Source organism: Trachymyrmex cornetzi, unplaced genomic scaffold (assembly GCF_001594075.2).
Source record: "Trachymyrmex cornetzi isolate Tcor2-1 unplaced genomic scaffold, Tcor1.1 scaffold61, whole genome shotgun sequence".
In the NCBI taxonomy this organism is placed as follows: Eukaryota; Metazoa; Arthropoda; class Insecta; order Hymenoptera; family Formicidae; genus Trachymyrmex; species Trachymyrmex cornetzi.
In genome coordinates, this window is record NW_017299926.1 from 178600 (window position 1) to 196709 (window position 18110).

At 36.6% G+C, this 18110-nt stretch overlaps 1 protein-coding gene across 1 annotated transcript in view; it reads right to left on the reverse strand.

Annotated features, from left to right (window-relative positions):
- LOC108766706 (serine/threonine-protein phosphatase 4 regulatory subunit 1) overlaps nt 1-16193 on the reverse strand; it is a 142536-nt gene extending 126343 nt beyond the window's left edge. The window contains exons 1-2 of the mRNA XM_018516161.1: nt 16176-16193; nt 16047-16091 (exon numbers count right to left, since the gene is read on the reverse strand). Of these exons, the coding sequence (XP_018371663.1) occupies nt 16047-16091; nt 16176-16182 (52 nt within the window). The 5' untranslated portion in view covers nt 16183-16193. The remainder of the gene's footprint in view (nt 1-16046; nt 16092-16175) is intronic.
- Between the last annotated feature and the right edge of the window lie 1917 nt (nt 16194-18110).

Here is an 18110-nt window from a genome sequence, read left to right on the forward strand (position 1 = left end):
CGACGACGACGGCGACGACGACGACGGCGAAGAGGACGACGTAGAACTCCCAATGTGTTCCCCATGTATCTCGAACTCGAGAACGATGTTCCGATGAGAGTTTCGAGGTAGGTATAATAGAGGCAATCGGAGGAATCTGTCATAAACTTCACATAGTATGCCAGCATTTGAAAAGTTATAGGTACGTGAAAACCACGTGAAAAAATTCGATTTCTCAAATTCGTTTTCTCTGATATAGTCGATTTTTAAATTTGCTTAAAACTTATGTGTTTCTTACGCGAAATACGAATGAAGACAGTTACATTCTCAGAAAGGGTTCTGTGGAGACAGATTTTTTTAGAATAAAATAAAACAATATTCATAAATACAATGGTATAGAAAATTAATATTAGTGTGTGTATACATATATATGCACTGACAAAAATATACTAAATTTTAGTAAATCATTTGTCTAAAAGTTGTTAATGTCTGAATATTTACTAAATATAAGGATATATTTATTTGATATACAAGAACGATTAATTTAACTCTATCATTTTCTTTTATTGAGTAAATATTTATTTACTATAAGTAAATGTTTAGTTGACACTATTCAAATGAATATTTATTAAAATTTAGAATATTGTTTTCTCAGTTGTGGAATATGAATAAATTCTTTTTGATTTTCAGCTATGTTATTCATTCTCTCGTACACTCGTAATGTTTCTTTAAAAAATTATAGTAGGCTATACGCGCATGAAGTTATCTAAACTTCCAATTAGTAAACATTTTTATCTCAATCTTTTTAAGCAACCTATCTACTTTAGCTGTTTCCCGTTATTCATTACGAGCACTGAAAAATGTATAGCACATATAACGTGAACTATAGTTTTTCAATATTCGCAAATAAATGAATAACGGAGAGCAGCCATTAATCGTGCTGCAATAACTAATCAAATAAACTCCATCTTTTTTTAGTAAAAAAAAATTGGTAATATTAAGATGCTGATTGTACACGTTTATACAAAAAAATCACAGAAATTTCGAAATTCGATCTCGTAAAAAAAAACGTAACTTTGTTGAGCTATTCCTACTATGGGGACTTCCTTCTTGTATTCAGTGGAATACGCATCGCGAGTAAGGCGAACCGGACGAAGGAAGTAGGGGAGAGTATACAGAAGGAGACGAAGGAAGGAAAGAGGAGGCGGAGGAAGAGGTAAGAGTCAAGGGAGCGCGAAAATGCGAATGCGTGCGTGCGTGCGTGCGTGCGTGCGTGCGTGCATGCACGTGTACAGAGTAAAAGAAAAGCGTACTACGGAAAGGCCGGTGTGAGTATGGTCACGCAGTATGAAGAGAGAAGGAGAGAAAGAGGAGCGTAGATAAGAAGTCATCACGGCCACTGCACGTTTCGCGCACTATACCGTCATTCATTGATTGCATCGTACGTCGCTGTATCGTACGCTCTGCGCCGTTAATGTTCGCCGGATAGCAGAGCGTGCAAACACGAAAGAGAGACCGAAACGGCGCGGGCGTACAAGCGAACGAACGGAGCGGAGAACGCGCTGTAGACGGTCGAGATGAAAGGAGACCAAGCCGGATAAGAGAGAGACGGCGGAAGGCGGGGGTGGAGGACAAAAAATATGAGGAGAGTACGCGATTACATACGTTTTCCTCGTTCGGTTCCTCTTTCCGTTTCTTTTTTTTTTGTTTTTACATGTTTCTTCCCTTTTTCTTTATTTAGGTTGTGCTTATACCTCGCGTTGTTCCATCAAACGGCAACCCGCTTAACGAGCGGCTGTTTCGTTTTAATTCGTAATGATTACTAACCGTGAATGTATTGTCACGTATGGTAATGATTATTAACTTTAGAGATTATGTCTTGATTTCTGTCCTAATAACAACGCGGAGAGATGGTACCAATTATGATAAAAAATGGTTTAACCTTTTAATTATTAGAGAATAGAGATCAGAGACTCTTAAGTTTTTAATGAATATATGTATCATCACCTGAAAATTGTAATTATTTTTTTATGATTAATAAATCGCAATAAAAGTATAAATGTAAAAAATGTCAAAATATATCATTTCATTTAAATCATAATTTAATAAAATCCTGAAAGTAATTGTATATTCTCTATTTATAGGATCTGTAAAGTTAGCACGATATTGTGTATTAATGTAAAAAAAATAATAACAGTTCTACTAGTAGAAATAAAAAAAGGTTTCGTATTTTTTCTACTGTGATAGCAAAGCATAGAATTCTGCTAAAACTAACGAGAAATATTGCTGGTTGGAATTGCGATTAGTTATCAGCACAACACTTCTTATTCAAGTGTCATACTGTCTTCTATATTTAAGGTGCATAAAAATTGATAGTCGTTGGAATTTTGTTTTCGAATTACATACACTGATAAAACTCGAGTAGTATTAACGGGCACTGTAGCCAAAAGTGGGAATATTTATCTTTTTCTTGTACTTTAGAGGGGAAATGTTATGCTAGACGCGCGAAATTAGCATGCCATATTTTCAATTTTGTTTTTCCAGTATATATAAAAAATGTAGAAATCTTTCTTATTTTTATATAAAATAAGACTATAAAACTATAAAAAGTGTTATTGAAACTGTCATTTTTTTTATATTGATAAAATATCGTGTAACTTTACAGAGCCCTATTTAAACCGATTTCAGAAATGTTCCAATATTTTCTATAAAAATGTTAAACGTCAATATATTTTTGACAAGGGAAAACCCGGTACGGCGAAACGTGCGAGAGAAGAGAGGAGGAAGTAAACGTGGAAAACAATTTTTCAAATTAGTAATCTTCTTATGGTATTAAGAACTCGCATGTGCGAGGAGTAAGAAAAACACGCTTGTCGCGTGCTTGCGTAACGACGACAAACATCCAGAAAAGTATAACAAAAAGAGAGAGAGAAAGAAGGGAAGAAAGAGAAGGAATGAGAGATAAGTCATTATGGTCAATGTGCGTGGCCACGTCACACGCGCCAGACAGTCAGTCATTCATTGATAGTATCATAGTATGGCCTGAGCGTATACACGTTGCGCAGCTCACGGCACGGTACGCACGTAAGCTCGCGTGATAGTCACGGACAGAAAGAGACGTGACGACTACAACATGCGGGAGGGAAGTGCAGAAACGGACGAAGACAAAAGAGAAAGTACTCTGTGCGTACGGCGCGCCATAAAATGAGTACCATAGGGGTGCCGGCGTTTTATTAATATAATAAGACAGGAAAGGGCCTACTTGGGGAGAAGAAATTCGAAAGACGGGCTAAAAAGACGTATGCGTGACGGATGTAAATAGCGTTCTAAAACTAGCCGCTGTGTAACTAGTCTCGCGCGGCGCGAGAATGCGTACAGAAACAGCGTAATGAAACACTATTAGCAGCACTTTGATCTTACGAAGAATACTAATTCAATGCTGGTACCTGTCAAAACATTGCATATATCAAAACCGAATAGATTTTCTAATTTAGACCTTGGTTTAAGTATTCATCGAAAGATCAAATATACAAATTACACAAAAATAATACAAGGATAGAATCATCGATTTGATATTCCTCCGATCATAAATACTGAAGAAGCCGCACCATTTAACTGTGTATGTTATAAATTGTTAGATAAAAAATAACTCAATCTTAACAAATATTTCAAAAATATGCAATTTTACTAAACAATTTTTCTAAATAAAAGTTGTATGATACAGAAGAGTACAATGGACATCCCCCTCTATATTATACAGTTTTTATTTGGATTGTTTTTTGGTAAAATATATTTCCAAAATATTTACCTGTTAAGATTAAAATAATCATCTCGTATAAAGCCAAGACTACAATTTCATGTTTCGCAATCCCTCGTTGAGTCATTCCGTAAAAATATACGATATTTGGACGAATCGAGCAATACGACATTTGAACGAATACGTATAACCTCGTGTTATAGCAAGCCGAGCGGAAGAGAAACGGAAACTGAAAGGTAGAAGCAGAGGATACGGGTCGTGCGACTTCGATGTGCGTATTAGTACACGAGAAACAAGCGGAAAAAGCAGAAAATCGCAACTCATGCAACTTCCTATACATTACCCACGACGCATAAACGCGCTTTCGCAAAGACATTATGTTAGCGGAACAAAAATATTTTTACCGCGAAGAATTGTGTTAATTCTTTTCCATCTGGCAACCTAAAATTAGGCGATGATGTGCCAAGCGTATACATTCCAGCCTCTATTTTTAAATCGCCATATAGTGTTTATCGTCGGTGAATTATAACTCTATCAACTGATCAAGATCCGACTCAAATTTTGCGAAACAATTATTCTACAATAATATACGAGACGCTATAAATAACCAATAATTAACATTTTGAATTAATTATATCAATTACAATTATAATATCATTACATTTTACTTAATTTATTATTCAATTACATAAATTAAAAATTCAAAATATTAGCCATTGAATACGATTATTTATAATAATTATTTAAAACTACAAAAAAAAGTAAATGAAAAGACATTGATATTTTCATTACAAGAGTAATCGCGAAATTAACGATACGTGCGATGATACGTATACGATATGCGAAGAAATACACGTTAGCGGACGAACGTCTGGTAGGTCGGTTAAAAGGCGGATGAAAACGCAGGCGAAGACGAGTTAGGAGAAATGTTGCTCTAATTAAGCGACGTAAGTTTATTAAACCCCGGGCTTAAAATAGCGGACGACGCATTACCCAGGAATGTAAGGGCAGTCCAGTTTTATTGCCGGTCGAGCCCTAAGATTAACTCGCACGAACCATTTTGCTCGGGTTTTGCCTGAAGAATCGTTCGCGCTACTCGCCAGAAACAATGTGCTCTCATTGATGAGCCAGGAAGCGACGCAAAATCGATGCCGCGGTCCTGTCTCTCTCTCTCTCTCTCACTCACTCGTATGAAAGGCGAAAAATTAGAACTGAACGATCGATCGGCGAGGCTGCGGTGGGCGCCGTTATTCGGCCGCGTAAAATGGATGTATATATTCGCGAGAAAATGGGGGTAGAGCCTAAGAAACGATCGATTACCAGTCGTGTCTGAAATTAGGTTGACCGAAGAACCACTAGAAATATCAGAGCGGTGACTCTCGAAGCGTGAGACAAGAAGCAACGTGATAGAGACAGTTTGACAACGTACGGTCGACAGATATTTCAAACGAGCGTACTCGCTTCACAGCGAGAAAGATTAATGCTTCCGAGATATCGTATCAATGTCGTAATCCCGTTAGGTCTTTCAATTGACATAGTCCCTAATACAGACCGATCCAGACTATCAGCGTAAATACTCATTTCATGCAAGCATCAAAGAAACGTTTTTATCTACTTATAAATAAAATTGTGATAAATTGCATCTACTAATATTGGAATTTGGAATCGATTTTTCCTTAACAGAATTATCGAATTGTTAGTATATATATATATATAGTCTATAAATTATAGATATTTACAACAGCAGTTTCTCGCGCATCAATCTTCGATGATGCAAATAAAATAACAATTTTATTTTTTACTTAGTTACAAGTGAACTTTATTTCGATAAAATTTTGATTTGGTACCTAATTATAGGATAAATTATATTGAAGAGTGAAATTACGTTGAAAGGTAAGGTATTCGATTGTTTTGTTAACAGAGCATCAAGACAATGCGAGTAAAATACATGACGTAATGTACGTTCTCAACCCTGGAGATAGATTGGAAGTAAAAAGTTTTAAGTATCCTAAATTTTTCAAAGCATTTTTTTTTTGGAACAGTAAAAAGCATTTTTTTTCGGAACGAACAAATATTGCGTTCATCTCAATCTTATATATGCTTCAAGTATCAAGTCTTGCGCTGAATTGACGTTGACGATGCAGAGTCGAGAAGTATTAACATGGAAGGATGGAAGCTGCGACCGCGAGGGTCAGGATTAAATATAACCATGGCTCGGGCTATTTATAAAGATTAACTTGTTGGCGAGATAACGAAGGAGGAGATGGAGACAACGGCGCTAAATTGTCGCAACAATTGCGCGGGAACCAACGGATTCCGGGGCGGCCGTTCCTCGTGCCGCTTTGAGCTTCGACCTCGTTCTCATCTCGAGTCGTCGAACGTCAATCGTACATATATCAAGTAAAAACAAATGATTATATAAAATACAGGTTATCAAATATTATCATTACTTAATGTATAAATTTTAATTGCGATTGAACATTAAATTGCGTCTTTCATGTTATGATTATGATTCTTGAAAAATATTAATTTTTAGTAACCAATAAATCTTTACAAGTTTATGTTAATTTCAGAAAATGAATTCGTATTGAAAATATTTCGTTTTTATTGTTAATAAAATATTTATTTACTTAATGATATTAACAAATATCGTTTGCATTACGATATTTATAAATCCCTTAAAGAATATTATTAAATACTTGAAAGAATATTTATGGAATTCATTAAAATTTTCTCTATTAATTGCACATACATAGGTACATATCGATGTATAATTGTAACGTATTAACTGTTAAACGCGTATTTAAATACTAAATAAATCTCCCTTGAAATCTTGTAATTGTACATTGTAATGAAATTTGAAGACATTATCCGTTGAATTTAATTCTGTCTACATTTCACACATCTGAGACCAGATGTAATATAATAATGTATATTACGTTGAAAAAAATCAATAAAAAATCAATTTTAGTATGAATTACTTATTAAAGTACCTTTAAATTAAAAAAAAATTTTAATATGGTTTCATTAAAATCAGGTCAAAAGGGGTTAAACCAATTCTCGAGAAACTTATATATAAAATTCTCATTATAATTTAATTCTCATTCAATCTTCTCAAGATTCTTCATTCTTTTCGATAATTTACATTCGTTATGTCAAAGAAAATAATAATTGTATGTTATTAACGTGTAAATAAATTATCGTCTTGTGCACCGTGTATGTAGTTCTAGCGCTTGAAAGTCATAAATGAGTTAAACGTCAGACGAAGGTATGAGGGTTGAAAGAAAACATCGAAATGTTCGTCGATAAGCACCGGTTTCCCTGACACTACACATTACTCGAGAAATATATGACAGTGGAGAGGAATACGATAACGGAAGTTTGTGCACCTGGAGAGTACCGTCGTTGTTCCGCGACGCGGGAGAGAAGACTGCAGTCTGGAATTTTATTTACACTAGCATTCATACACGTGGAACGTTTGTGGTCTATAGACGGAATCCACGTGCGCATTCCGAAAAAGATGGAAGAAATGTCAGTCGACTATTCAGGAAAATCGATTATCGCATTTAACTACGCGCTTAATCGACTAGCTTGAAAGAAAAAAAAAACAGGTGAAAAAATCGCTATTTTCGTATAAGAAAAAAATTAGACAAAATTGAATTTTTTAGTACACTGGATATGTAACTCTTTTATAAACGTAGCAGTATCAATTTTTTATAAAAATTATTTTAAAAATATACAAAATTGTGTTAAAATGTGATAAATTATATAATTCGCAATGACACCACTAAAATATATCATATAACACCACATAAAATTCTCAGTCTCTCTACATGCTTATCTTATAAATTACATCTACTTTAAAACATATATTAAGGTTGAAAACATAATAGGACACTTCATATCACTCGTATGTGTCGGTATACTGGCATGTATGAGAAAGAAAAAAAAAAAGAAGATACGTAAGGGAAGTAAAGATATGTTACGACATATCCGTCGTTATCTCATTTCCCCCTGGGAGCACCTGATAACACATCGGTCATACACACGCTCGTCTGTATGACACATTTTATTCAAATCAGAAGAACCGTTTGTTCCCTATTTCCATTTTTTTGAGATTTGATTAATAGGACTATCGACTATTTCTAGAATAAACTTATTACTTCGAATCCGTCTTCGTAATGCTTTTCTTTGGAAAAATAGATTTGTACAATTATCAAACCGTGACAAAAGTTTATAAAAAAGAAGTTTGCAAGAATTGTTTCACAAAACTTATAATTAAAGGACGAGAACAAATCTGTGTTAAAATTTTTTAAATAGGTACACAGACTTTTATATATTTCATATACACAGAAAGATGTATTCTTATCAAAATAATAACTTTTAGCATCTCAAAGAAGATTAATCAATAAAAAAGTATTCGTGATCACAAATATATCGTACAATCGATGTATCGTCTATTTTTATAATACGCGTATTTTTATAATTTTGTAAAGCAAATATCAGTTTAGTGGATTGGTTGGATTGAATTTGTGTCAGCCAGAGAAGGAATGTCGCAGATCGTAAATTATCCACGAGGGAATGCTATTGGTACTCCATACTCCATGGGGTTTACGCGGCTCGACGGTTTTAGTCCGATAAATGTCGAGGCACCTTTGATGCGGCGTCCGCTTTGAAGCGCGAACAAGCGACTGAATACTCGAAAGTGGGGAAGCACATCGGTTTCACAGGGTGGTTGTCCCAGTGCCCTTGTGCGCGATGGAAAATTAGCGAGATTGTTTTTTTTTCTCTCTTCCCTTCCTCCGGCCGAAAAAGGGAGTAAAGGACCACCGTGGTTTTCCATCGAACGTTGCGCCAAGGCCATACGAAGAGAGAGAGAAAAAGAGATAGAAAAAAAAGAGAGAGAAGGATAACGGAATGGTAGGATCGGAGAGAGCGCGAAGGGTGCGTTTACATCGAGCTTTCCGTTTCCGGGATATCCATCGATCCTTCTGTCAGCGGTCCTCGTAACCCAATCAAAACTTTCCCCTTCGAAGCTTACCTATCCTGTTCCCAATCAGGTGAAATATCTCGTATTACGTATTATGCGGTTTCGATATACTCCGTAAAGGTCTACGCGAAATCTCGAATTCTATGAATTTATAATGACCGATGGAAATGTCACTTAGAAAGTTGACAACATGCTGATAAAAACTCTTTACGTGTTGTTGCCGAAGCAAAAACGGCGCTTGAACAGAGAACGTTGAAATTCGTGGCGTGTATAGTCTATTTGTTTTTAATTTACTTTCGAGCTAAGCAAGTTTCGAATACATTTACTTTATGTTTATTATGCTTTACCTTGTATCTATTATATTTATTTTTAATTTTTTTTGCAAAACCAGTCGATATCAATTTGATGTCAAATTTAATGTGTTTAATTTACGATGTCTAGCATCGAGTTCTTTAAATAAATAAACGATGTACGAGCTTTCACAATCAATATTTGCTAAAACATTTAAATATATTGGAAGGCATAATGTGCAAGCTACGACTATATCTTGCACAGACTTTCGAAGCTGTTCCTTACAGGAAGGCGCATCGTACGATTTCCACGGTATCGCGACGACTCGAGACAATGACATCGGCACGATTCCTAAACGGGCGCTTCTGGAAACAAACAGAAGGAGAGACGCCTTGTCATCGACGACGTCGCATTCTTCCCGGAGATCGGTTGGCGCGACAGAACGCGGAAGCGTTCTACCAGAAAGGGCCGTTCGTTGCCCGCTACTTGTCATCGTTCTCGTACGTCCGATCGCGGATTGTATCATTTCTTGCTCGTATTCTCTCTTACGAAGAAGCGCTCGAAGGGAACAGAACAGGATGCCTCGCTCGAGAAGAAGCAAAATGCATTGCTAAATACGCTCCGATCTTAGAGCTATCCTCCCTTTTCTCAAAGATTCTTCAGGAAATTCGAATCTTTTCTCTTGAAAAGAAACTTAGAATTTGAATGGATCTTTGTTTATAACTGTTTAGAACTTCTGCACCTTCTATTTCGACTCTGGAGTTGAAACTAGTACGATTTCGACATGGTCCATTTTCGACGCTATAAATACGAACAATCATACTTTATGCCAAACATTTCCACTCCACGAATAAATACAGAAATTACTTTCGCATATATCTGTAACTGTTACTTTATTTACAGAAACTTTCATATTTTCAGTTGCAATTAAAATTTTAATAAAATATTTATTTAAAATTATTAATTGATTTTTTAATATAAATCCTAATGATTTAACTACAATTCACGATCTTTCATATGTTAGATTAAAGGGAAACACATCCAAGAATAAACGACACGATTAGCGAATAGAGGGAAGTATCATACGATTGACTGGTAAAATAATGGTAAAATAACCAGATTGAGACGGCAAAGAGGATACAGAAAAAGAAGAGCGGAAATGCGGACGGAAGGAGGGCTAGAGGGCAGAAAGGGATGGATGGGCACCAAAGCTCACGCCTGTTTCTCCTTGCTCGTTAGTCACGGCTTCGTCTTTATGAATGGGTTCGCTCTTGTGGCTTTACGAGAAATCGTACTATCTTCACTACTGACGGCTTCTATCCTTTCTCTCCGTCCCTGTCTTCGCAACAGGGCAGTGTCCTTCTTTGAGGGTACGTGTCGCGCTATTACAGTCAGAATGGAAGACAGCCGCGAATCGATATTTCTCACAGTGCTCGTTGTCGACTCCAGCGAGAACAAATTCGGGATGCCGCCGTTGGTGTCTCGTGAAAAACCAGGCGAGACGAACCGGTGATAAGACTGACGGTTTTCAGTCGATTATTATTTCTACGTTATCTCCGTATTTTATGTAGTAAAGTAAGTTATGACCGCTTAGCACAAAACTTATCCTCGTCTAATATACACGGTGTCTATAAAGTTTGTCCTCACCCTCTATATTTCGGAAACGGCTCAAAATGATAAAAAACTGCGAAATATGTATTCAATTATTTCGTAGGGCTACTCTTTTAAGGAGATTGTGGAGCCCCTCAAAATGATCAAACACGTATTTCACGTTTTTTATAATTTTTAATCGTTTCTGAAAGATAGGAGAGAGAGAGAGAGAGAGAGAGAGAGAGAGAGAGAGAGAGGGGGGAATATATTTTATATATATTCTGTATATTAGGAGTATAAATATAAAAAAAATTGTATATTCAGAAATTTTAATTCAATAATAGAAATGTAGCACATACGCGAAAGTAAAAATATTACCCTATTTTCTAAAAATAAATTCATGAGGTGCGTATAAATTTTACTCAGATTTATCTCTTCAAAAATATCTTCTATATCACAAGCTTTTTATCGCTTGATTCTCCCATAAGGGCGCGGTCAATTTTGAACTTATTTCGTAAAAGGAAATGTGAACGAATAATCGAAATGTGAAATATTAATCTTAAATTTTCGCATAAATTTTTGCGCAAGATACAATCATTGAATCTATAATAATATCTAAGAGATTTCTAGATGAGACTTCTTTGAATAAATCGTAGCATATTTTGAAATAAAAAAATTTTTTAAGAAATTTATATAAAAATACCTACTGCTCTTTAACAAAATCGAATGATACTAACGTTTTTATTAGACTTCTGACTACAATTATGTAATTCAGAGATATCAAATACTTTATAGAACAGCTATAGAAAAAGTACATAAACATATATTAACTGTATTTTTTTCAAGTAAAAATTTAATAATATTTAATCACTAAACCTATGGATTTAACAAAATAGGATTATACAGGAAAAAACTAACTATACCTTATTCCCTTTATACGTAAAGAAACGTTAAAATGACCTGACATTACTCCTCAAAGATTAACGCAATTCATGAAAGGACAAAGTGCTTATCGTTTGTATCGTCGACTTCGACATCGGAGCCTCTTGCATACTGGGAGAGAGACTCGGGCATGACCTACGAGAGAGAGAGGCTGTCGAAAGGGTGAATTCGAGAGAAAAAGAGAGAGTAACTCAGAGAAGAGAAAAGAGGAAAGGGTGGAAGACTCCGGACGGGCCGCGAGAGATGAGGGAGAGATTGGAATGGTATTCGAGGAATGTCATGTAATAATCGGCCGCCATTCGATCGTCTGTTCCAACGAGAGACGGCGCCACCTCTCAGCTCGGCTTGACTCATTTTGGCTCAACTAAACCATGATGACGATGGAGAAACGGATAGAAAAATGTTGACACATCCTAGTTTTTATCTAGTTCGAAATCATTCGTGTTTGCTCAGTTCAAAGATAAAGCGACAATGACATGCGCTTGTTTTATTTGAAAAAGACATAATAGAACATCATCTGCATAATAGACAAAAATTCACAAGTATTTCCGCATTAAATAATTTTTTCATGTAACATAATTTTTTAAGGATTTAATTTTAAATTATTTTTAAGAGAATTTGATTGAAATTTATTCAATCGCGGTTTTCCTCTGTTTATTCTATTCTTAGAAAGAGAAAACAATTCAACTGAATCTTAGTTAACTCGAATGATGTGTATAAACGGGTTTCAAACAAATCGCAGACTCTTCTTTTTTCATTTAATTTGAAAAATGGTTTGTAAAGAGATTAAAACAGGTGTCATCTACGACAACGATCCACCGCGAGACGCCAAGAGGAATAAATAAAAAGGAAAGAAGGGGAGGAAAAAGAAGTATGCAAACGCATCGCGAAGTTCGTCGTCTCGAAAGGGTGGCGAGTTCCGGTTTAGCGATTCGGCGGGATGTCTACTCCGCGTACTTAGCTAGTCTCGAATGCGAATTTAATAAGGTGAATAAATCATTTTAATGTAACGCGCCCATACGTAGGTATAAGGAAGGGCGACGACCGACGAAAGAATAGAAAAGACTGACGCACACGGGAAAAGAAGAGGAAGCGAATGAGAGAGGAGGAGGGAAGAAAACTGGTATTTTTGCGTTCGAGCACGTCAAGGGGTGCGTTTCGTGTTGCGATTATAAAAGCCGAGAGGTAACCCCCTTGGCCGCGTCTAGACGACGGCGTAGTCTTCCTATCAAAAACAGACCACCGAACCGAAAAGGCTGAAAGGGCAAGGAACTTCACGCAATGCCAAGAAATTAAAGTTTCTTTATACATCCGCCTATACTCGTTCCGTACCTCGTATACTTTCCTCTTCCCCATCTCTACCACCCCTTATCCATCCTCACGTCCGGTCGGATAAAGTCGACGTTACGCGGCGAAAAGAAAAAGATATCCCATCCGACGAGATATCTGAAAGAAGAACTTGTAAAAACTTCATGAATCATATCAAGAAATACCTGACAAATTAGAATTATGTAGAAACGGATGATATGACAGAAAATTATATTATCATCATTAAAGATGACAACTAATTTATACGATTCGTAATCTCTTCTATATTTTATATAGATATATTTCATAATTATTTCCCATATAAAGAATACCTTATAAAGAAAGCTTAAGTCCTTCTGACAAAACGTAATATTTTGTAAATCACTGATCAATATAAGTACCCATTTCTTTAGGAATACTTAAATTTACTTTCTTTAACATTAATCGTTTGTGTTCACTCAAGATAAAATAAGATAAAGGCGAACGGTAAAAATTAAATACAAATAATCGAAACTGTTTCGTCAGACGATGAAAAGGAGGAGTCATCGATGCTCAAAAACATCTAATACAGTAACTGTCACGACCAGACACCAAATAATTTGCATAATCGCGATCGATTACCGACAGTTACCATGGTTGCCACGGTCATTATCGCACAGCATTGTGTAGTATTCTCAATAAAAAATTTCTCTATAAATTTCCGTCAATATAAATATATTTTTAAATTAGAGAATACAAATAAAAAAAATGAGCTTTAGTTTTTGCTATTTTTCTATGTTCCATTTTGGACACATAATATGAATCTTGTATTTATTCATATATTATTCATCTTATTACTCTAAATTAAGTTGTATCTTGTTTAACTTTCCCTCGAATATTATCATTATTTATCATTATATTTGTACTATTATTTATAAAAATTTGTTTATATATGATGTGTAAATCTAGGTATCAGATATGATGTGTAAATATAGGTGAATATCCGTATTAAGTTTTATCTATGGATTCACTAAACCTATACGACTGTTCAGTTATCAATTCTGTCGATACATCGAATTAAAATTTTGCGACGTAGTCTAGACGACAATATAGTCAATAAGATTATAGAATAATTTGCGTTAATCACAATTAATTAAGAAACCCTTTTAATAACTATTCTCCTTTTTCTTAATATAAACTCTTTTTTTGGTATACAATAAAAAACCTACAATAAAAAACCTATCAATCAACTTTTATGCGCTAATTTTATAACAGATCCTGTTTAAAATAGATGTTTGTATCATACTCATTTATGAAATGATAAAAATCACATTTTTTAATACAATCATAGAAAAAATTCGGTTATCATGCACCAACGACTCATGATTGGTTATAACGTTTACTGTATGCAATAAACATCATGCAAAATGTCTTTTCGATTGCTTCGATCTAGATCTAAGTGGGCTTGGGCATCGGAGAAGGTTACTGATCCGAATATTTCTCTCTATCTAGACACGTTTAGAAATATAAGCGGCGCAGAGCTGATAAAACGGTCTCTGGAATGCAAGATAAAGGCGGCTAGGACCAGCTTGGTCGGCGTCGACGGAGAAGATACTCGCGAGGATGAGAGAGAAACGGAGAAGGAAGATTGAAGATAAATGCGTATGCGTGTTCGGAGCGGAACGAACTGGAGCTCATTATGTGACGCATAATCATGAGACAAATTATTCGCGTTTGACTAGAAAAGTGCCTTCGGGATCCGCGTAAGCGTTCGCAGCTCTTCTTGTTACAAACGTGAGGAAACTCGAGCGAGTTTCTGGATCATCGGAAGGACCAGCAATCCCTGATACGACCCTATTTACGACAGATGGCACTCGCAAATAGAAGAGAAACCCGAGATCAGTAACCCCGATAGGGGAAGGAATCGCGCGCACTAACTGCGCCGTTTTCTTTAATCTGTCGAGATGCCGCCACTCTTCGTGACTCTGACCTTCGTCTGAACTCCTCTGCGCCTCGAATACACTGTATTTTAGACGTCGGCGGACGGTCATTATGCGTTTTCAGTTATAATGGTATCCACATGTGCCTTGTATATATCAATCATATATTCGACTCTTGTTTCTCATCCACCAAAATTGAGGTTGTTCCACCATATCTTTAACAGGGATTAAAATTGCTATAATTTCAATAAATTTACATTTCTACATTATAGACAAGCGAGGAAGATTTCTACGTCTACCTTGAGTTCAACAGGAGTCCGTGCAAAGTAAATCTATCGCAATAGTAGCATTAAACATTTTTATTTTATATTATTGATCTCAAGATTAATTAACGCAATACTTTTCATGCAACACGATCGTCGTGCAGTGTCAATTTTCTCGATAATGCGGTCGAGTTGGAGCTGGAACGTTCCAACTGCGATTGACATCTAATACACTCCGAATATTGGCGCGGTGTAAATTCTCTCAAGATCATTATCGGCCTGGCGCCAGTGAGTAATCCATGTTTATAATGCAGGTGGTTGCTCCTATTGAAAAAGGCGATCCAGTTTCGACTGACATTTTTTCGCAATCATTCTCGCCGAGAAGCACAACGGCGGCGACGAGAGAGATACTTATACGACGCGAACGCATGCCTTCTCTTTCTCTCTTTTTCTTTCTCGTCGTCGCAGCCGTCGCTCCTTATCCTCCTTTTTTCCTTCTCGCCGAGATAAACACGGCGCGCGGCATGGCGTGGCGCCCCCTCTCGACGAGCAGAGCAGAACCGCCCCGTGATGCCCGCAAAATGCGCTCCCCGCGCGCGGCTTATTGGGACCGTGCGTGCGGGAGCAGTCACCCCGCGTGAAACTCTCTTCGCCCTACGACGGCCGGGAATGCTCGCGATAGTCGCGATGTCTATCGCGGCGCGGCACGCCCGGCCTCGCGCCGCGCCGCGATCCTAACCTCGAAACCCACAGCGGGGAGCCGCGCGCTCTGAGCACACAGCGTCGCGACAAATTCCGCGTGCCACACATCACGCGGCACACATACAAACACACGTACCTCGAAACATCCGGGAGGGGCGGAATGCTCGCCGAACAGGAGGGTCGCCACGACACTCGGCCGAGTCGTAGAAACGGTGCTTTCCTCTGTCGTCGCGTGCGTGCGTGCGAGCCGCACCGACGACGGTCACGTAAAATACGCGTGCGTGTACACGCATGGGGTTACTCACCCTCATCCGGGTCCTCTAGATCCTCTGTCTGGATGTAGGATATATCTGAAACCCACAAACACCACGGGTTAGCGGAAAATCCCTCGTGTTTTTAGAGCGATCTCGTCCCATCCACAGGCACTCACTCACCCGCCATCTTGTAACAAACTGCGACGCGCTCTCGCGGCCGCGCGCCTAACTAATCCGACGCGAATCGAGATTCGTTCGATACTCGCGGCGTCATCATCGATATCAACGAAATTCGAATTCACGCCGCACGATCTTTCATTTCGATCATTTGCGTTTTCATTTCAATAATGCAGAAGATGACGCGTATATACATGTCGTTAAGTAAATTCAAAACGATGCCTACACATTTTTTTATTATAATTATTTCAATTATTAATTACAATTTCCCAGATAGTACATTATATTCTGAGAATATACTAAAAAGGTCACGTCTTATATTCGTATGATATTCCGCAGCAACATTGTTCGCAGTATATCCTCGGAATATCGAGATGAATTTCGAAAATTTTCCTTAAGAGTGTGTAAGAAATATCTATTAAAAATAATATTCTGTTAACGAAGAACATTATTTTTAATAGATATTTCTTACACACTATTAAGGAAAATTTTCGAAATTCATCTCGATATTCGGAGGATATACTGCGAACAATGTTGCTGCGGACATAGAAATATCGTACGAATATCAGACGTGACCTTTTTAGTATATTCTCAGAATATTCTCAGAATATAATGTGCTATCTGGGTTACTATTTAATGAAAAGTTGACTGATCTTTGATTCTGTCAAAAGAATATAATAATCATTTATAGATAGGGATGATGCATTAGATTTTATACTCACGGAACTGCATCGGCTTTCAAAGCATGACATATATCGGGTTGCGATTATCGAAACAGCGTTGATTGCTAAAACTCGCAAGAACTGATATATTCGAGAATTCGCTCGTCACTTTGATCGGCACTCCCGATAAAAATTCACCCAGGCTGGGCACTTTTAACGGATAAAATTAATGATCACTTCACCGAGCGATCGATCGCGTTCTGCGAACCGAAATGTCGCGGAAACTCTCATGGCGGCCAAGCGGGTGCGTTTTCAATGCGCGCTTCCTGTACCTCAATAAATGAGTTAATGGATAGAAGTTGATTGAAATGGATTCAGATTTTCAGAAGTACACAAATTCTTTTTAATCCCAATGTACTTCTGAAAATTTAAATCTATTTTTATTATTTATAGGAATTGTATAAAGCACATTTCAATGTCTTTCAATCTATCTAAAAAGTTTCAATTTTTTAAGTATACATCATAAATACTACTAAATTCAAATTTTTTAATAGGAAACGCAGTTTTCCAATTCAATTAAATCTAAAAAAAAAAAGGTAAAAATAATAGACTGTGAATGTTATATGCATTCGAATAATTCAAATGGATTAAAATTTCAATTTTGAAATCCAATACAGTGAATTCAGATTTCTATTTAAAAAGCAAAATCAATATATAATATATATATATATTTTTTAAGTAAAGAATTAATTGTTAGTGTTTTTTCACAAAATATGTTGAAAATATAAATTATCGTAATTATATTCTGTTCGTCTATGATGTCTATTGAAAAATTTGCTATTGGGGATAATATCATCAATCTTCTTCCCATTACATCGTTAATAGACTCGACCGACCGCCGTGACAATTTTCGCGCCGCGTCACTTCAGAACGCTTCAGAACGCGGGCCTGAAATTAAATCGCGAATTTTATCAGTTTAAAACAGATAATAAATGTAAATTTTTATTGGGAATACTGATTAAAGCGACGGGTGATCTTCGGAATACATCAATTTTTGCGAATTTTCGCAACCAACGCCATTTTGTCGATCGCGATCGCGATGTTGCTGCACGTTTTCAAAAATTAGCATGGATATTTCGATGAGTATATACAGACTATAGATAGATGTCTATGCCAAAAACACATGAAGATGATTGTTATATTTTGTCAAAAAAATCGAAGCGTAATTGATATACTTTTTTTAAAATGTAACATATTATAAATTGTACTTTTAATT